Below are 20,659 nucleotides of genomic sequence, written 5' to 3'. Positions count from 1 at the left end.
GCCATCAATAGGAAAAAATCTGCATTCTTTAGTGGTGACAAAGATAATATTAAAACTGCTCAAAAGGAGCTGAAAGTAATAATCAAACAGGCTAAGTGTAAGTACAGGGATAGGGTTGAAGGACAGATATCCAATAGTAACACACGGGGCCTTTGGAACGGCATGAAATCCATTTCCCGCCTATGGGACCAGTAATTCCAGATCCCTTGGCTCTGGGATAAATGTTAATGAGGCAAATCAGTTTTTTGCTAGGTTTGATGAATTTGATTTTTCTGCTTCTCATGAGAGCATCCTCTCATCTCTTGCACAGAGTAGTCCTGAGGACTGTAGCCCAGCTATTGTTATTGGTGTTGATGATGTTCGACAGCAGTTAAGGCGCCTGAATGCTTACAAAGCAGCAGGCCCTGATGGTGTCCATCCACGTACTCTAACAGTCTGTGCTGACCAGTTGTGCTCAGTTCTTCATTAGTTGTTTTCCTTGTCTCTTTCTTAATCAATAATTCCAGTAATGTGGAAAACATCTTGTATTGTTCCAATCCCTAAAAAACCCAATGTGAGTAGTCTTAATGATTTTAGACCTATAGCCCTGACATAACACAGAATTAAATGTTTTGAAAGGGTTATTCTGGGTCACATGAGTAGACAGGTCAGAGCCACAGAAAGGATGTGGGAGTAGATGATGCGCTACTTTTTATGTTTCACAGTATTTACAGCCACCTTGAAATAACTGCCATCTCTATTAGGATGATGTTTTTTGATTTTTCTAGTGCTTTTAATACTATTCAACCACACATTTTAGCTAACAAGCTGATGGATTTTAAACAACTCAACACAACCATCGCCTTGGTTTTAGATTATCTTTTATCTAAACCTCAGTATGTTAGGCATGATAAAACATGGTCTGACAGCATTTTAACTAAAACAGGAGCCCCACGAGGCACAGTTTGATCTCCTTTTTTATTTACACTCTACACCGCTGACTACAGGCAGAGTCAGGCGTCTTGTCAAATCCAAAAATGTTCAGACGACACTGCTCTAGTGGGTCTACTTAACCAAGGCAGTGACCTGGCCTACAAAACAAAGATTGAATCATTTGTCAGCTGGTGTGATAAAAACTTTTTAAAACTGAATGTTGGGAAGAGCAAAGAGCTGATTATTGATTTTAGAAGGAAGAAGGAGGAGGTCTCCCAAGTGGTAATCAAGGGTCAGCCGATTGAGATTGTCCAGTCCTATAAATACCTACGTGTCCACCTGGACAGTAAATGAAACTGGAAAAAGAACACTGATGTTGTATTCAAGAAGGCCCAGTCAAGACTCTTCTTCTTGAGAAAACTTAGATGCTTTAATGTCAGCAAGACCGTTCTTCATGTTTTCTATCAAGGTATTTTAGCTAGTGTTCTTTTTTATGCCGTGCTCTGCTGGGGGGGCAGCATCACTGTGGATGATAAAAACAGGATCAATAAGTTGATCAGAAAGGCTGGCTCAGTGATTGGTCTTGCACCAGACTCACTGGAGGTCACTGTAGAAAAGAGGACAAGGGCCAAACTTAAAACATACATGGTGTTTTTAACGGACTCAGAAGCTCATTCAGTGAGCGACTAGTGATGCCTCAGTGCTCTACTGAACCATTCAGGAGGTCTTTTGTTTCAGCAGCGGTCCGATTTTATAATGAACATTTTAGACATGGCCTAGATCCATGGTACCTCTCAGCTGTTGATTATGTCTCAAAGGACTTCTTATGATGTTATTTATTTATTGGTGTATTGTAAATACTGTGTTTTTGTTGTTTGTTTGTTGTTGTCTGACTTGGGATAGATAAAGCTGTCTATCTATCTATCTATCTATCTATCTATCTATCTATCTATCTATCTATTTAACTATCTATCTATCTATCTATCTATCTATCTATCTATCTATCTATCTATCTATCTATCTATCTATCTATCTCATACTGTGGCTAAGGTTTAAATACACAGTGTGATTGCTGTTAAGTGGAAACACTTGTTTAAGAAACAAAAGTAGAAAACACACTTAAAGTTTAAGTTAATATTGTTTTTGCCTTCAATTAAAGTAAGAAATTACTTCCTTCTATTTTAAAATGGTTTCTGGGTGTGTTTATTATCTCAGAGGTATATAGCCTACATAGACTGCGGTGCTTATACATTGTGCTAAAGGGTTAGTACACTCAATTATTTGCTATTTTGTGGTTTCCTAATATTTAGTTACATCCAGGATGAGGTGTCTATAGTGACCCAAGATAAATAATGTTGAGTAAATCAGAGTTACTCTACAGAAGTTAATTGTGGAAAAGAACTCAGGGCCCCGTCTACATACATGGAGGGTAGACGGGCTAGACTAGCCTACTTCTCGTTTAAGAAGGATAAAGTTGCTTAATGTGAGTAGACTCTGATGACTCATCAACTTTGGCTCCTGTTTTATACTGTATGTGCAAAAAAAGAGGACATTTTTTAAAATTGGCAGAAGAGACTGGCATGAAAAGTTCAGAAACATTTTTCATTTATTTTTCATGATGTCATTGCAGGTCTCAAGACAACAATGGAGAGAAATACTACTGCACCTTTCTATCACATCAATACAACAGATGTATCAGATGCAAATGGCTCTTTGGGTGGGGGAATTGTGGAAACATTTCAGCCAAAGCCATACCGATCGATGTGTATATATTTATTTGATTGATAATAAAGTACTGCCAGTAGTGTTTGGGGGAACGTTTTGTGCTCGTGCAAAATGTAGTTTAGAATCTATCAGTTCCTGATGATAGAGGACATTCAGTTCCTCTACATTTCAGAGGAAATCTGATTACGAAAGTGTAACATGTGATTGCCCCACCATTTTTTCCACCTAAAAACTGATTAGAGATCTTTAGGCCCATGTTTGTTGTGTTCAACAAATAAATTCTATAAATAAACAATAATTATTCTTAATAATAATCATTGAAAAAAGTGGACTTGCAGAACAACTGGAATTTGTCATGAGAATTTCTGAGAATTCATGATTTTTTGTCATGATTTACTGCGTGCTACATATGGTCCCGCCTCGATGACACTGATATCATATCAGGAGTCTAATCTGTAGCATGAGGCTTTACTGGTGCTGCAGACACATCCTCAAACGACTGATGATCATTGAGAAAGGTAACTGTTATCCTTAGAACAACAATATGGCAATATTCAATTTAATTAAGGTAATATATATACACATCTATATATATATATAGATGTATATATATATAGATGCAAATGATATATATATGTGTATATATATATATACACATATATATATATACATATATATATATATATACATATGCTTATATTAGCCTACTTCTCGTTTAAGAAGGATAAAGTGGTTTGATGTGAGTAGACTGATGACATTTTGATGACAACTTTGGCTCCTGTTTTATATGTGCAAAAAAAAGAGGACGTTTTTTAAATGAGCAGAAGAGACTGGCGTGAAAAGTTCAGAAACATTTTTCATTTATTTTTCATGATGTCATTGCAGGTCTCAAGACAGCAATGGAGAAAATAACTACTGCTCCTTTCCATCACATCAATACAACAAATGTATCTCATGCAAATGGCTCTTTGTATGACGACGACGAGTATGACAAGTATGCAGAGCTGGAACAGTCTGTCCACATCATATCCTTCATTGTTTACTGTCTGGCCTTTGTCCTTGGTGTGCTCGGGAATGGAGTGGTTATCTGGGTGACCGGGTTCAAGATGAAGAAAACCGTTAAAACAGTTTGGTTCCTCAACCTGGCTGTGGCCGACTTCTTTTTCACAGCAATTCTAGCCCTGTTTGTGACCAACACAGCTTTGGATTTCCACTGGCCTTTTGGCAAGTTCATGTGCAAACTTCGTATCACTATAACCGTCCTGAACTCCTTTGCCAGTGTCTACATTCTGATGGTGATCAGTGTGGACAGATGTGTGTCTGTGGTGTGGCCCGTCTGGGCCCAGAACCACCGGAGTGTACGCAAGGCGTCCTGTGTGAGTCTGGGTGTTTGGGTACTGGCTCTGATTCTCAGCACTCCATACTTCATCTTCAGGGACACTGAGCCTATTGGTAAGAACGTCACCGTCTGCTTCACCAACTTTGCTCTTTCTGGTAATGAAACATCGTCTGGGATACAGCTTCGTGATGAGGCCATGACCATCACCTTCTTCCTCCTGGGATTTGTTGTCCCCTTCACTGTCATTGTCTCCTGTTATGCTGTGATAATCCATCGTATCAGAAGAAACCGCACCCTGGCCAGCCAGTCAAGTCGCCCCTTTAAGATCATCGCCGCAGTTATCACCACTTTTTTCCTGTGCTGGGCTCCGTATCACATCATGGAATTAATTGAGATGGTGAATTCCAGGTCTAATTATGATAGTGAAACATTACGCCTTGTCACTGTTTTTGGGTATCCTATAGCAACCAGCCTGGCCTTTCTCAACAGTGGCTTGAACCCACTGCTGTATGTGTTCATGGGACAAGATTTCAAAGACAGAGTTCATAAATCCATCCTGAAGGTTTTGGAGAATGCCTTCCAGGATGAGGTTTCTCGCTCTCACACCAACAAAAAGTCTACGGTTATCAGCAGCAGCAAAGACAAGTTAGTTGGTGACACTGTGGTATGAAGTTATCCATGATATGAATAAACAAATACTGTAACTGTAAATGATTTCCACACCTGTAAATGTAAAGAACAGATCTACCTACATGGTTACTATGAGCTAATAATGTTCCTGAGGTTTTCCATTTTTTCTTAACGCTTAGACAACATACAGTTAAACCACAGGAAAGGAATGGCCGGCTTATTCTTTGTATGACTGTGGTTATGAATATTGTCATATGTATGAACCTGTCTATCAAAGCTTGATTCTAATGTATTTCATTTTAGTTTTATTTGAAACTTGTTTTTACTCTTCAATGAATCTGTAAATGATAATAATGCAATCCTTTTTTTCCATTATTAAAATATTATTTGGACCACCCATAAGACATACTGCTACATGATTGCACATAATTTCTCTTGTGATACATATAAATAATAATATAATGTATGTGTCACGCACACAACTCATCTTATAACACCTCATGATAATTTATCCAAACTATCAAGTTGCAAATCACAGAATTATGATTTGATCAACAGTTATTGATGGTCTTTTCTATTTATCATTATAGACTGTTTTCATAATGTTAATTGACCAGCAGAGGGAACTGTTTTACATCTTAAAGTATATTTCAAGTCAGCGTGGCTGACGCAGGTCATTTAATAGTGCCTGTTTGCATTAAAGAACAGTGTGTAGGGTTTATGGGGATGTGTTCGCAGAAATGGAATATAATATTCATAACTATGTTTATATCTAGGGTGCAGGTCCTCTTCACAGAGTCCGACATGTTGCTCTGCCATGTTTCTCCAGTAGCCCAGAACAGACAAAACAAACACTGGCTCTAGCGAGGGCCTTTCTGGTTTTTACATTACCTGAAGGCCACCGTAGTTCAGTTTATGCCTTCGACCTTCCTTCTTTTGTGATATTGATATTTTTGTTTAATGTACGGAAAAAAATAATTCATTCATCCTCCATCCATTCATCCATTTCCTTCACTCAATAAAGGGCTCTTGGATCCAGTCAACCTTATACTCAGATTATGAAGTCTGTTTTTAAAATAGTGTATGAAAAGTATTTTTAAACTAATGAGTCCTCTCCAACACCCTAAAGATAACAGTTGCACTTCATGTGCTTTTCTGAATTTCACGGAAATCTGATTAAGATTGTGAAACAGGATGCTGACAGAAAGCAACATGCATGTAATGTAGACCTGCGAAATGACCCTATCAATTCAAATAAAATGGTAGGAAAAGATATATTCTTACTTCAGATCTCTTTTGCTTGCAGGGATTGATCAAGGCAGCCTAGTTTATACCTCAAGCAAACATGAGCTCAACCCACATGGAGAGATATACATTATACAGCAGGATCATTGGTGAACATGAGTAGTTGTAGCTCCACTCCCTCTCAGGCATAAGTCTTAGCAAGAAATTCAGTAGCAGATTCTTGAGAGCAGCTTTTGCAGATAAGTTGATAATAAGGCAGCTAACACTGAGGACACTGAGGTTATGTCCTTTGTATTTTTTATGGGAATCTAAGGGCTTTAGAATCCTTCTACATTTAAAAAGCATTAAAAGACAAACATTAAACGTGTGGGAGGAGTGTTACATGTGGTCCAGCCTCATGACGTCACATTTCATGAGACTTCAAAAGGAGTCACAGTTAGACCATGAAGGGTCACTGGCGCTGCGGACACATCCTCATCTGACTGATCAACTTTGACGAAGGTACTGTGATATGTTATCCTTTGAATTTAATTTAATCGAAAAAATTAGACTTTGAATAAAGACATCTGATGTTGGCCATAGCTACCCTGACAAACATCTTACCTGGAATTTAATAACAAAGGCATTAATTCAAATGATTGAATAAAGCGGGCCGACATATTTCGAAGAGTTCATTTATTTTCTAAGAGGAGAAAGACTTTTATATGTATTAATATATATATATATATATATATATATATATATATATATACAGTATATATATATATATATATAAACACAGTTCAATTTAAGGCCATATCTACAAATCGTATCACATCATTATATCATTAAGGACTGTTGTTGACATCTATGTAAGGAAATAAAAGGAAAAAAAGGTTCATATTGTTTCTTCATGTTGCCATTGCAGGTCTCAAGACAATAATGGAGATGACCAATGCCTCTTCCTATCACATCAATACAACAGATGTATCTAGAAATAATGGCTCTACAAATATTGACAAGTATGCAGAGCTGAAAAAGTCTCTCCGCACCTTGTCCCTCGTTGTTTACTGTCTGGCCTTTGTCCTTGGTGTGCTCGGGAATGGATTGGTTATCTGGGTGACCGGGTTCAAGATGAAGAAAACCGTTAACACAGTTTGGTTCCTCAACCTGGCTGTGGCCGACTTCCTCTTCACAGCGTTCCTGCCTCTGAGTGTGACCTACATCGCTTTGGATTTCCACTGGCCTTTTGGCAAGTTCATGTGCAAACTTGCCACCACTATAAACTCCCTGAACATCTTTGCCAGTGTCTACATTCTGATGGTGATCAGTGTGGACAGATGTGTGTCTGTGGTGTGGCCCGTCTGGGCCCAGAACCACCGGAGTGTACGCAAGGCTTCCTGTGTGAGTCTGGGTGTTTGGGTACTGGCTCTGATTCTCAGCATTCCGTACTTCATCTTCAGGGACACTGGGCTGAAACCCAGTAAGGACGCCATCATCTGCTTCAACAACTTTGCTCTTTCTGATGACTATAAAACACCGTCTGTGATTCAGCTGGGACAGCTTCGTCATGAGGCCATGACCATCACCCGCTTCCTCCTGGGATTTGTTGTCCCCTTCACTGTCATTGTCTCCTGTTATGCTGTGATAATCCATCGTATCAGAAGAAACCGCACCCTGGCCAGCAAGTCAAGTCGCCCCTTTAAGATCATCGCCGCAGTTATCACCACTTTTTTCCTGTGCTGGGCTCCGTATCACATCATTCATTTAATTGAGATGGTGAATTTCAGGCCTACTAATCGTAGTATAACATTGCGCCATGTCACCATTATTGGTGGTCCTTTAGCAACTAACCTGGCTTTTTTCAACAGTGTCCTGAACCCACTGCTGTATGTGTTCATGGGACAAGATTTCAAGGATAAAGTCTGCAAATCCATCCTGACTGTATTGGAGACTGCCTTCCGGGAAGAGGTTTCTGGCTCTCACACCGACACAAAGTCAGCGGACACCAGTCGGAGCAGAGAGATGTCAGCTCTTAATACTGAAGTTTAAGTCCGTCCATGACATGAAGAAACAAATGCTGCAACTGCACAAATGTTTTTTCATAAATGTAGCTGAATATAAGAATAACTTGTATTGCTTTTATCAATATATGCTGTGTGTGTATATGTAGAGAGAATATAGACTGTAAATGGCCTTATGGAACAGATTTTACTGAATATAGAATCTACATGGTGAAATATGTTTTCACACTGCAAGTTCATTTTGTACAGCATTGTCTCAACACACAACTTTCCTCTCACACCCACCTCAACCCAACTTTCTCTGCCATCAAGACGTGAGAAAAATTGGGCACGATGACAATCCCCACAGAAACCATCTTTTGGTTTATCTACACCATTTTGTGATGTATATCTTGCATTGTCATTTCCTCTTTTGGCATGTGTAGTCATTTTCACATGGCCAACCACCCTGAAATGTTCATTTCTCATGGTGCACTGGGTACCTGAAAACCACTGATTGACATTGATCAACACTGTATGTGGCAACATCATAGAAACCTACTCAACTAAGTTTTGACTGATACATACCTACTGCATTCTTTGATAAACATGTTATTGTATATTTTTACTGTATGTAAGCCTAAACTTATGGTAGTTGCTATGAGCGTGTTGTGTTCCAAAAGCAGCATCCGTTTTTACTTGGATCAGTTTGATCTTTTGTTTTTTGTTTGCTACAAATTTGAGATACTTGTACTTTACTTGAGTATTTCTCAGAGCTAAATATTGTTTTTACTCCATTACATTTGTCTGACAGCTTTACTTTTCATATTACATTTTTCAACAAATTCTCGTACTTCTTAAGCTAAATAATTTAAAAATCCTCTTGGATCAGCTGAAAAAATGCATCATCTCAACGCTGAAAACAGGGCTGTACATAAAGTAGCTAAAATATTAAACAACTTTTAATGTTTTCATCTGCATCCTTTTACAAGATCATTTTGTGGTGTATGCAAGTTTTTTTTAAATAATCATCTATAATTTTTTGTATCAGTGTTATGATGTTGTTTTATACAAAATCTTACTATAATAAAGATATATTTGTGGAAAAACTTTTTTTTGTGAGTGGGACCCAAGACCATAGCCTGCTACAGAGTAAATTAATTAATTAATTAAATTAATAAATTCTGTAATATCCAGTAATTCAATAAAGCTCTGCATTAAATTGATAGTTAAAATCTTCGTCGTCAAGGGGTCTTAAAATTAAATAAAGAGTTAAATGTGTGCTGTATGCACTGTAAAAACTGGGATTGGGGTTAATTAATATTTAATTAATAAATAATAGTAACTTTTACATAATAAAAAAGACTTTATGCAGTTTGGAATCAAATTGAGCTGAATTGAACAAATTATAATGATTTATTAATTGCATTTTACTTAGTTTTGTTTGAATAAAATCAGCTTTGAATCACTGAGTAGAACTTAATTATATTTTATCAGTTATATTTATCAGTATTAACGATGCAGAAAATTTATAAATTTTACTCATTGGGATGTCTTTGGTTTCAAACACTTCACTTCCGCCCACGGCATTTTGGCGCCACATGGACTTCCAGCATTGTCTGCCACACATTGAGGGACCACTATTTTACCATTTTCACAAAGGTAAGACCTGTTTAATTGTGTTTAGTTATTAACTAACAATTTATAGCCAAGTTGCTGTAGCAGTTTAACATTGTTTTACGTTACTGCAAGTAACCAAAAATTCCAACTTTACTGCACTGTGAGTCAAAAATCAACTAGCTAATGTTAACTTTAGCTAGGCCTGTATTCATAGTCAGTCTGTGTTATCTTTGATTCAACTAAAGGCATAAAGGACTGAAAAAGAGATTGACTCAGTGTCACAATTTCATGTGACTTTCCCAGGTGTAACGTTATAATATACCAGCTAATCTACTTTTACACATGTTCATAGGAGCTTCCACTCATCCCCACACTAACAAGCTAGCTAACGCCAGCAAGTAGCCAGACCCCACACCTGTTTAATTATGCATTAACATGCACAATTAAACTTAAACAAACTTTCCTGCTCTCAGAGGTGATTAATTATAAGAGATATTTGATGTTACTACATTTCGTTTTCTCAAGTAAGCTGTTAAAAGCAGTTACCAACTTGTCAGCTTTTGTAGCCTATAAATCAGTAGTTTAATCAGGGTTTGTCATTACATTTTGGTTATTTCCTCTTTCTCTCTCTCTAAAGTTCGTGATTGTGTTTAGTGCATGTTCTGGCTGCTGTTAATCACTAATTCACAGAGCCTCGCAGTTTAATGTCTCTCTTCACGGTGCTATGAGGCCACAGCGGGATTCAGATGGTAGAACCGACCCGCTTTACTTTGACTCTGTTGGAGTAGCGTTACTTTCAAACAGTGTTTGCAGCTCATGCGGACAGATTACACCAAGCCTCGTTAGTGAATGCGGATTTGAGGTCAGTAAACTAGTTACCGCTTGAGCAGCGCAGCGTGGCTGCAGAGCTGAGTCTCTTCTACAGATTACTGGTCTCGTCTATTGTTTTCCTTGTGCTGCTGTTCACAGCAAAGATAGACAGTCAAAATGACCGTTTGACATTTTATTGACATCATACCAGCAACATTACTACAGTTTCAATGTCTAGACATCTGTAGAATATGCCACAGACGGTGAAAGTGATCTTTTGACTGTATATTGACATACCAGCTACATGAATTAAAGCTAATATGAATGTCTTTCCAGGTGCATCAAGAGTCTTTGACTGAAATCTATCAACAGGTATGTATCACACTTATATTCAATACACAATGTGATGTGATACAATGTTTCACATACAGTACATGTTGTGAAATGTTTTGTACACCGTTTGTTTTGCAATACAAAATTTGGTTAATACTAGCTTTTTTTGTATCAACTTTTGCAGGTTAGAAAGCAGATTTGCTTCAGTTTTGATTATCAGTGATGTTCAAAAATCCCTGTAGTTCCAACCTGAATTTGAATTAAAGCAGCAGAAAATGTAAAATACTGATCACTCATTTCTCATAGACATATAATTAAGCTATGATAACACATGGTTTGTGCATACTTTTCCACACCCTAGTTACAATTTATATTACTCAAATTAATCACATGTTCTTCTTGTAATATTGTAAATAATAGTAATAATAATTTATTCTGAATTTTTTTTAGATTTCAGACAAAAACCCTATAAACTAAATTTTAATGTAATATATACAGTATCAACACATACTAAACAACAAATACTAATATTACAATTATGTTATTGATTAAATACAGAGTAAGGAAATATTTGTAATTGGCAAATTTAAATATACTTTAATTACATTAACAATCTAATTAATAAATTAATTAGTTCTATTTTTTTTTCTATTCTGGTGGCAACACTCCAGCCTCTTAATTACGTTACTCACTGTATGTCTTGTCTCATCTATAAACTTCTGCTTGTGATGCTATTGAACTTTTGTCTATTCACATTCTTGTCAGGCTGGCAGAGATGTAGGCAAAGCTCCGAGTGATGATTGATGACCGAATTGAGAAGTTGGTACTTCCATCAGGAATCCCGCAGTGTACAGTCAGATGATTTAACCCAGAAGGTAAACAATCAGCAAACATGGATGTCATAAAATTGTATAATAGTAATATTTGAGGCTTTAAAGCTGGTTTTATTACTGGTCTTTCAGATCCAGGATGAGTTTCACAGAATCACAACTGTGCACCTTGAATCAAAGTGCATGTCCAAGCTGGATGAATACACTCCCAGGCTTCTGAACCTCTTCTACTCCAAGGGCGGAACCATGGGGTTGAGGCTGCAGGCTATCCTACTCAAGGTATCCTTCAATGAGTATTATGTTTGTTAATATTATTTTTTAGGAATTTTGTGATCAAACCGCTGGAAGATAATTTGGTAGATGATATCAGATTGATATCACTCACATGTCTGTACTATAAATATGAAGCTACAACCAGCAGCATAGCTTATCATAAAAAACTGGAAACAAGGGGAGACGGTCCAAAGTTACCAAAATTTGCCTACCAGCACATTGAGAGCTCACTGATTAAAATGTAATGTGTTGTTTGTTTAATCCATACAAAAAGAAAGGTGTAAATGTTGTAGTTTTATGGGAGTTTATGTGCTATGCACTCTTTCTTTGATGGGACCAATGACCTCCTGGAGTCCCCGCTGGTTCCCTGGAAACCTCAGTAATAACGGGAAGTGTTTCAGTAGACTGGTCACTTGGACAGCACATTAAGGATGCTTCATAGGAGTTTGTTAAACAGTAATATAAGCCACTTAGTGTTAAAAATTGCATCTTCTGGCCAGTTTGAGGTCAGTGGATGATTTTTACTTGAATAGAACTTGAACTATGTTTATTTTTGTCATTCCAGGCCCCAAGCCTTCCAAGCATCAACATGACCAGAGATGTTGTCATTCAGTGTTTGATGGTGTACCTTGGGGAATCGACGGATCAACTCTTAAAAGAGTATGATGTAAGTTGAATGTTAAAATATAAAGAAACTGATCTCTCTCTCTCTCATTTCGCACCTTGTACAGTATGTCTTGGGAAGGTCAAATAACACAATACGATCTTAACTCTATTTCTTCAGTAATTTTTGACAAGGTTTTTATAGGTTTGTTGAGTCTTGTAAGTAATCATTGTTCTCTCTGTGTGTAAAGTCTTTGTTTTCCATTACGGAATTTGTACGTACTACTGTAGAAATAGGTGTTACTAAATGCTCACCATTTCATTCTGATTTTACCAACTGACATAATTCAAGTTATCAGTAGTTGACTTCTTCTCTTTAAAATTTGGCCCTAAAAGTTCCTAGCTAAGAGTTTCTTCCTAAGAGCTATTCACAAAGCAGCTGAGAGACAGTTTTACGGAGAGACTGAGGCAACTTCTAAAATAAATTAAGGAGCAGAGTTGATCCAGTTGCTGTGGATTACTTCAAGTTTCAGGAGTGAGCGTACACTGCCATAGAGGACTGGTTGACAGGTGACCAGCCTGTGTTGGTGAATGTAGAATAATAATATAATAATATTCATCAATACACAAGTGCAAGGAAGAAATTAATTTATGGAACACTGGATTGATTTAATTTCAAAAATTTCATTTATAAATATTTACAACTGTGAGTCAGTTCAGACCATCATCTCTGGTGTCACTGAATTGTTTTGATTTGTTGGTGATCTGATTGGATCTTTTTTAACTTACCTGGCATAAAAATATGCTTTTGCAAATACATTATTTCAGATTTTTCTAAAACACTGATGTGCAACAGCTTTGACAGCCCCAGATTTTCTTCTCCAAAGGGTTAGAAGCAATTTGGGAGATGTTCAATTAGGACCTTCTCTATCGGCTGCATACTCTGAAATACAATGTTTGTGCTATTTCAGGATGCTGATGAAGACAGTGTGTCACAGGACCTTGCTGTACAGAGGATGAAAATCTACAACATCAAGACTAATACTTCAGAGGTTCCCGGCGACATCGGTATTGTGATCGAGGGCATGAAAGTTCTGACTGCTCTGGGTAACTTTCCAAGGGCTTGCTCCTTGCTCGTTGGGTTGGCATATGCAGTGAACCTCGCCTATCCAAAGGAGCTCAGGTACACGCTTGAAGTCTTCCAGAAACTCTTCCTCAAGCTGGATTGTTTGAATTTGCCCCCAAAAGTGAACAGCGTCAAGAATAAGCTACTAGCTTAAGAAAATGGACCCTTGCAGAATGAAGGGAATTGTTAAGTAATTGTGAAAACTGTCACATTGTTACTTTCAAGGGTTAGTTATTTTTGTAAAATGCACAAGTTTCAGTGTTGCAGGTGGTTATTTAGAAAGAAACAATCATACTCATTTGAGGGGAGTGGTATTATGTTTTTGACTTAATAATGCCACAGGTAGCTGTTCTTGTACCTTGTGATTCTACTGTGTACACCAGGGATGCAAATTTAATAGGTTTTAATTGGGGAATTTTAACAAATGAATAATGTGATTGTCCAGAGTCCTATTTTAGCCAGTAGTGAAGATGTAAGGCAAATGTAAGCACTTGACCTTACCCCAAACTGTAAGTCAATTAACATGTGATATTTTATCGCTTACTTTTAGCGACATAATGGCCCTGAGGATTTCAATTAGTGCATGTCATAAAAAAATATTTCATATTCAAATTTTAAAAAATAATTGCAGTCTGAAAACATACAACGTAATTTAAATGCAATAAACTATCAGGACTAAACCTTTAATCACATCCAAAAAAAGGAATCTGTGCCTGTAATAAAGTGATGGGCAGAGGTTATAGGTCATTGTGCAGTTTTGGTAAATTTAGCCTTTTCATCACTCCAAGTCTGTCAAGTAGTCTCAAGTATACATTTGTCAGGTAAATATTAATTGTATCCCTGTTGTACACATGCATGGTTTCTTTCTTTGTTTTATTATAGCCCCTCTCTACTTTATTGTTGTATGTTTGCACTTTGCACTTGAAAAACATTGGAGAAACTTAATAATTTATAAATGGCTCAAATAAATGTTTACCTGCTGTACTTATGCATTGTGATCTGTTGGCCCAACCGAAGTAAACTGGCACCAAAAAGGCATGACATTTAGTAGATTAGACATAGAAAATTTGTGGCAACAAAGTGACAATATTATTGAGTAGATTAGACATAGAAAATTTGTGGCAACAAAGTGACAATCAATATTATTGAATGAATTCAAGCAACAATGTGTTAAAATGTTAGTTGATATTATGTATTTTATATAGTGAATCCAAATCATTTTTACCCAAATAATTAGTAAATATAAATCAATTTTACCCTGATATTCAGTAAATATAAATCAATTTTGCTCAGATAATTAATAAATATAAATCAATTTCACCAAGATAATTAATTGATTTAAATCAATTTCAACCAAATAATTAATAAATATAAATCAATTTCACTAAGATAATTAATTAATATAAATCAATTTGACCCTGATATTCAGTAAATATAAATCAATTTTGCCCAGATAATTAATAAATGTAAATCAATTTCACCAAGATAAGTAATTAATATAAATCAATTTTACCCAAATATTCAGTAAATCTAAATCAATTTCACCCAGATATTCTGTAAATATAAATCAGTTTTCCTTGTGAAATTAATTTGGATTTACTTAATTTATTCAATACTTTTTAATCAAATTTGTAGTAGTAAAATCTACTCAATTATATTACGTGTCACTTTGTTGCCTTAATTTTTTTAAGTAAACCATTGATCACATTTTTTAGGGTGTGGGGTAAGGTTTTCTCTTTCGTATTGTGCGTAAATACGTCATACACGTTTGCACCGTGCGTCATGATGTCATAGCTATACCATTTTAATATGCTCTGGGAGGGATCGGATAGCTCCGGCCTGCAGCGAAAAATAGTCATCTGCCACCGAGCAGTACTAACGGATTCCTGCATATAACATTCACTGTAGAGATGTACCAGATTGTGTGGTAAGTTATGTCTTCATCGAGATATGGCGGTCAGGGAATCAAGCATCAAGACCGAGCCGTTTCATTTTCCCGCCGAGAAAGTGTGTGTGAAGCTGAAATATCTTGCACGGTCATTGCGACATAAGGAAACAAAGCCATCAGCACCAATAGGAAGTCCTTGGATGCTGTGGCCCCGTGCTCTCATGAGGAAGCAGACACTAAACAGACACAAAATGGCCGCCATATTGCTGTTAAAAATTGTTAAAACTATCAGAATTAGATCCAGCATGCTAGAAAACATAATTTGACACCAATATCACTCAAATCGACCAAGTAGATGAATTTCTATGAGAGAAACCGTTATCAGCAGGTCAATTTGGCGGCCATCGTGAAAAATGGCGGCCATCTTGGATTTTCAAGTGGCCAGTCGTTTATATTTGCTAAGTGACCCCTCGGCAATCATCAAGCCAAATTTGGTGCTTGTATCACTATTTGCATGATTTTTCCACTATCCGCTCCACTAACAGGAGCTTCGTCTGAACTGTTTCCGACCTGGAAGCGAGAGACAACACATCAGGAATACTCAGAGTTCCTCTGGCATCGCTGGATAACCACCAAACTCCGTGATTATGCCCACGTGATGCCCTCGTGCTCGCGGACACATGCCTATGGACTGGTAACATCTCTGGAGAACCGCAGAACTACAAGAACGGTACCAACCATCCTGCTGAATATTGCTGTGTGCACAGTGTGTGTTTGGTCACTGAGATAAGTTACAGGCAAGCCAATTGATTTTGGCTTGATGTTGAAAATATAGGCGCCGCCCCCTTGAGCTGGCGACTCTGCTACCTGTGCGTCGGTGTTCTATGTTTTATGTGTTTTCTAACGTTTTTAAAGCCTTATGATTCATGATCACCAGCGGGATCAAACTCTGACGACGTGATTATGGCTGCACTAAATAGTCGCGCTGTGATTTGCCTTCTGTGGCTTTAGGCAATAACTTTTTGGAGAGCCGCTCAAACATTTCAAGGTCAGGAGCGAGCTGGGCCCACCTTCTATCACCTACACTCGGCAAGAGCTTCTTCAGCTGAGGCCTCCTGTACCAGATGGACTGGATCTCGATGTCGACTTGTCGGAGATCAGGAGCAAGACTAGAGAGAGGAAGAGAGGCCGCAGAGGAGGGGTCCCAGCCAGGAACAATCGGCGGGGGTACAAACCCGTGCTGCCCTCTGTTATTATGGGGAATGTGCGCTCCTTGGTTAATAAGGCAGATGAGTTGAGAGCGTACTTGAAGTATGATCGCCTATACCGACAGAGCAGCCTACTGTGTTTTACGGAGATTTGGCTGTCTGACAGGATACCAGAGTCTCATGTGAAAATGGAAGGTTTTTCACTACACAGGATGGACAGAGACCCAGCTAGGGACGGCAAAAAACAGGGTGGAGGTGTTTGCCTTTACATTAATGATCGGTGGTGTCATCCTGGTCATGTTACGGTGAAGGAGAGAGTACGTGACCCGAACATTGAGCTGCTTGTGGTGAGTTGCCGACCCTACTACTTGCCCAGGGAGTTTTCTCATGTGATTGTCCAAGCAGTTTACATTCCCCCATCGGGTAACGCAATGCTGGCTACAGAGACAATATCGAGAGTCACTGACTGGACTGTGTTTTTTGATGACGATGATGATCTGGACAGTATCTCTGACAAAGTTACCAGTTATATTGATTTCTGTGTCGAGTCTGTTATCCCACGTAAACGATTAAAGATGTTCCCTAATAATAAACCCCGGGTGACAAGTGAGGTTAAAGGGACTCTTTGTAACTTTCAGAAATGCTTGTTAACAGCGACACATGATTTTAGACCTATAGCCCTGAAATCACACAGAACGAAATGTTTTGGAAGGGTTATCTGGGTCACATGAGTAGACAGGTCAGAGCCACAGGAAGGATGTGGGAGTAGATGATGCACTACTTTTTATGCTTCACAGTATTTACAGCCACCTTGAAATAACTGCCATCTCTGTTAGGATGATGTTTTTTGATTTTTCTAGTGCTTTTAATACTATTCAACCACACATTTTAGCTAACAAGCTGATGGATTTTAAACACCTCAACACAACCATTGCTTGGGTTTTAAATGATCTTTTATCTAAACCTCAGTATGTTAGGCATGATAAAAAATGGTCTGACAGCATTTTAACTAAAACAGGAGCCCCACGAGGCACAGTTTGATCTCCTTTTTTATTTACACTCTACACCACTGACTACAGGCAGAGTCAGGCGTCTTGTCAAATCCAAAAATGTTCAGACGACACTGCTCTAGTGGGTCTACTTAACCAAGGCAGTGACCTGGACAAAACAGAGGTTGAATCATTTGTCAACTGGTGTGATAAAAACTTTTTAAAACTGAATGTTGGGAAGAGCAAAGAGCTGATTATTGATTTTAGAAGGAAGAAGGAGGAGGTTTCCCAAGTGGTAATCAAGGGTCAGCCGATTGAGATTGTCCAGTCCTATAAATACCTACGTGTCCACCTGGACAGTAAATGAAACTGGAAAAAGAACACTGATGTTGTATTCAAGAAGGCCCAGTCGAGACTCTTCTTCTTGAGAAAACTTAGATCTTTCAATGTCAGCAAGACCGTTCTTCATGTTTTCTATCAAGGTATTTTAGCTAGTGTTCTTTTTTATGCCGTGCTCTGCTGGGGGGGCAGCATCACTGTGGATGATAAAAACAGGATCAATAAGTTGATCAGAAAGGCTGGCTCAGTGATTGGTCTTGCACCAGACTCACTGGAGGTCACTGTAGAAAAGAGGACAAGGGCCAAACTTAAAACAGTTCTGCATTTTGAAGGTCATCCATTACATGGTGTTTTTAACGGACTCAGAAGCTCATTCAGTGAGTGACTAGTGATGCCTCAGTGCTCTACTGAACCATTCAGGAGGTCTTTTGTTTCAGCAGCGGTCCGATTTTTTAATGAACATTCTTAGACATGGCCTAGAGCCATGGTACCTCTCAGCTGTTGATTATGTCTCAAAGGGCTTCTTATGATGTTATTTATTTATTGGTGTATTGTAAATACTGTGTTTTTGTTGTTTGTTTGTTGTTGTCTGACTTGGGATAGATAAAGCTGTCTATCTATCTATCTATCTATCTATCTATCTATCTATCTATCTATCTATCTAATACTGTGTCTAAGGTTTGAATACACAGTGTGATTGCTGTTTGGGGGAAAAAACTCATGAGAATATTTAGATCCTCCTGTATAATTTCCTTATGTAATTTTCTGTGTGAAAGATATTGTTTACATCATTTGTCACTTTTAAATTAAAAAGAGGCGACATTAGATCTGTGGGTGAATTGTGGGAACATTTCAGCCAAGGCCATACTGTTGTATATTTATTTATTTGATTGATAATAAAGTACTGCCAGTAGTGTTTGGGAGAAAGTTTTGTGCTCGTTCAAACTGACACGCAGTTTCGAAACTATCAGTTGCACGTCAGTGTTTCTAAATTTCAGAAGAAATTTGTCTAAAAAAGAGTAACATGTGATTGCCCCACCATTTTTTCTACCTAAAAACTGTTTAGAGATCTTTAGGCCCATGTGTGTTGTGTTCACAAATAAATTATATAAATGAACAAAAATTATTCTCAATAATAATCATTGAAAAAAGTGGACTTGCAGAACAACTGGAATTTGTCATGAGAATTTTTGAGAATTCATGATTTTTTGTCATGAATTACTGCGTGCTACATATGGTCCCTCCTCGATGACGCTGACGTCATATCAGGAGTCTTATTAATAGCATGAGGCTTTACTGGTGATGCAGACACATCCTCAAACGACTGATGATCAATGAGAAAGGTAACTGTTATCCTTATAACAACAATATGTCATCCATTGAATTTAACTAATGTAAACTATATATATATATGTTTATGTGTGTGTGTGTTTAAACTAACCTACTTCTCGTTTAGGAAGGATAAAGTGGTTTAATGTGAGTAGACTCTGATAATTCATCAACTTTGACTCCTGTTTTATATGTGCAAAAAAAAGAGCACTTTTTTTTAATTAAGCAGAAGAGACTGGCATTAAAAGTTCAGAAATATTTTTCATTTATTTTTCATGATGTCATTGCAGGTCTCAAGACAACAATGGAGAAAATTACTATTACACCTTTCTATCACATGAATACAACAGATGTATCAGATGCAAATGGCTCTTTGTTTGGCGACGACGAGTATGACGAGTATGACGAGTATGACGAGTATGACAAGTATGCAGAGCTGAAAAAGTCTCTCCACATCATATCCTTCATTGTTTACTGTCTGGCCTTTGTCCTTGGTGTGCTCGGGAATGGAGTGGTTATCTGGGTGACCGGGTTCAAGATGAAGAAAACCGTTAACACAGTTTGGTTCCTCAACCTGGCTGTGGCCGACTTCTTTTTCACAGCATTTCTGGCCCTGCTTGTGACCTACACAGCTTGGAATCGCCACTGGCCTTTTGGCAAGTTCATGTGCAAACTTCGTTCCATTATAACCGTCCTGAACATGTTTGCCAGTGTTTACATTCTGATGGTGATCAGTGTGGACAGATGTGCGTCTGTGGTGTGGCCCGTCTGGGCCCAGAACCACCGGAGTGTACGCAAGGCGTCCTTTGTGAGTCTGGGTGTTTGGGTACTGGCTCTGATTCTCAGCACTCCATACTTCATCTTCAGGGACACTGAGACTTTTGGTGAGAACGTCACCGTCTGCTTCACCAACTTTGCTCTTTCTGATAATGAAACACTGTCTGTGATACGGCTTCGTGATGAGGCCATGACCATCACCTTCTTCCTCCTGGGATTTGTTGTCCCCTTCACTGTCATTGTCTCCTGTTATGCTGTGATAATCCATCGTATCAGAAGAAACCGCACCCTGGCCAGCAAGTCAAGTCGCCCCTTTAAGATCATCGCCGCAGTTATCACCACTTTTTTCCTGTGCTGGGCTCCGTATCACATCAGGGAATTAATTCGGATGGTGAATTTCAGGTCTACTTATCCTAGTGAAACATTACACCATGTCACCACTATTGGGTATCCTATAGCATCCAGCCTGGCCTTTCTCAACAGTGGCTTGAACCCACTGCTGTATGTGTTCATGGGACAAGATTTCAAAGACAGAGTTCATAAATCCATCCTGAAGGTTTTGGAGAATGCCTTCCAGGATGAGGTTCCTCGCTCTCACACCAACAAAAAGTCTACGGTCATCAGCAGAAGCAAAGACAAGTTAGTTGGTGATACTGTGGTATGAAGTTATCCATGATATGAAGAAACAAATACTGCAACTG

At 38.2% G+C, this 20,659-nt stretch overlaps 4 protein-coding genes across 7 annotated transcripts; all 4 read left to right on the top strand.

Moving 5' to 3' along the window:
* Positions 1 to 1,082: 1,082 nt before the first annotated feature.
* On the top strand, positions 1,083 to 4,679 carry LOC141779327 (chemerin-like receptor 1). The gene is made up of 2 exons (XM_074654098.1): positions 1,083 to 2,629; positions 3,523 to 4,679. Exons 1-2 carry the CDS (start codon positions 2,557 to 2,559, stop codon positions 4,644 to 4,646), a joined length of 1,197 nt encoding a protein of 398 aa, XP_074510199.1. The 5' UTR covers positions 1,083 to 2,556; the 3' UTR covers positions 4,647 to 4,679.
* LOC141779326 (chemerin-like receptor 1) lies at positions 2,658 to 20,659 on the top strand. Of its 3 annotated transcripts, none has more exons than XM_074654095.1 (2): positions 2,658 to 3,155; positions 19,472 to 20,659. In XM_074654095.1, exons 1-2 carry the CDS (start codon positions 3,098 to 3,100, stop codon positions 20,620 to 20,622), a joined length of 1,209 nt encoding a protein of 402 aa, XP_074510196.1. In that variant the 5' UTR covers positions 2,658 to 3,097; the 3' UTR covers positions 20,623 to 20,659. The 3 variants fall into 3 exon arrangements, with proteins under 3 accessions (XP_074510196.1, XP_074510197.1, XP_074510198.1); XM_074654096.1 differs by lacking the exon at positions 2,658 to 3,155 and adding an exon at positions 16,743 to 16,871; XM_074654097.1 differs by lacking the exon at positions 2,658 to 3,155 and adding an exon at positions 19,184 to 19,328.
* LOC141779329 (chemerin-like receptor 1) lies at positions 6,283 to 8,942 on the top strand. 2 transcript variants are annotated; one of them, XR_012596260.1, is made up of 3 exons: positions 6,283 to 6,352; positions 6,759 to 8,552; positions 8,726 to 8,942. XR_012596260.1 is itself a non-coding variant. In XM_074654099.1 (2 exons), the coding sequence occupies exon 2, from the start codon at positions 6,773 to 6,775 to the stop codon at positions 7,880 to 7,882; it is 1,110 nt and encodes a 369-aa protein (XP_074510200.1). In that variant the 5' UTR covers positions 6,283 to 6,352; positions 6,759 to 6,772; the 3' UTR covers positions 7,883 to 8,942. The 2 variants fall into 2 exon arrangements, 1 of the variants encoding a protein (XP_074510200.1); XM_074654099.1 differs by having other exon boundaries at positions 6,759 to 8,942.
* Positions 10,168 to 13,582, top strand: LOC141779823 (uncharacterized). Its single transcript, XM_074654858.1, has 5 exons — positions 10,168 to 10,635; positions 11,362 to 11,471; positions 11,559 to 11,705; positions 12,265 to 12,366; positions 13,274 to 13,582. Exons 2-5 carry the CDS (start codon positions 11,400 to 11,402, stop codon positions 13,580 to 13,582), a joined length of 630 nt encoding a protein of 209 aa, XP_074510959.1. The 5' UTR covers positions 10,168 to 10,635; positions 11,362 to 11,399.

Source organism: Sebastes fasciatus, chromosome 12 (assembly GCF_043250625.1).
Source record: "Sebastes fasciatus isolate fSebFas1 chromosome 12, fSebFas1.pri, whole genome shotgun sequence".
Classification (NCBI taxonomy): domain Eukaryota; kingdom Metazoa; phylum Chordata; class Actinopteri; order Perciformes; family Sebastidae; genus Sebastes; species Sebastes fasciatus.
This window is presented reverse-complemented; position numbering and strand designations above follow the sequence as displayed.

Bases quoted from the DNA above. Each gene is read 5' to 3' on its own strand.
- LOC141779823 (XM_074654858.1), top strand. From the start codon at position 11,400: ATGACCGAATTGAGAAGTTGGTACTTCCATCAGGAATCCCGCAGTGTA. The intron at 11,472-11,558 runs GTAAACAATCAG...CTGGTCTTTCAG, and splicing joins CAGATGATTTAACCCAGAAG to ATCCAGGATGAGTTTCACAG. The intron at 12,367-13,273 runs GTAAGTTGAATG...GTGCTATTTCAG, and splicing joins AACTCTTAAAAGAGTATGAT to GATGCTGATGAAGACAGTGT.
- LOC141779329 (XM_074654099.1), top strand. From the start codon at position 6,773: ATGGAGATGACCAATGCCTCTTCCTATCACATCAATACAACAGATGTA.
- LOC141779326 (XM_074654095.1), top strand. From the start codon at position 3,098: ATGAGGCTTTACTGGTGCTGCAGACACATCCTCAAACGACTGATGATC. The intron at 3,156-19,471 runs GTAACTGTTATC...ATGTCATTGCAG, and splicing joins ACTGATGATCATTGAGAAAG to GTCTCAAGACAACAATGGAG.
- LOC141779327 (XM_074654098.1), top strand. From the start codon at position 2,557: ATGGAGAGAAATACTACTGCACCTTTCTATCACATCAATACAACAGAT. The intron at 2,630-3,522 runs GTGGGGGAATTG...ATGTCATTGCAG, and splicing joins AGATGCAAATGGCTCTTTGG to GTCTCAAGACAGCAATGGAG.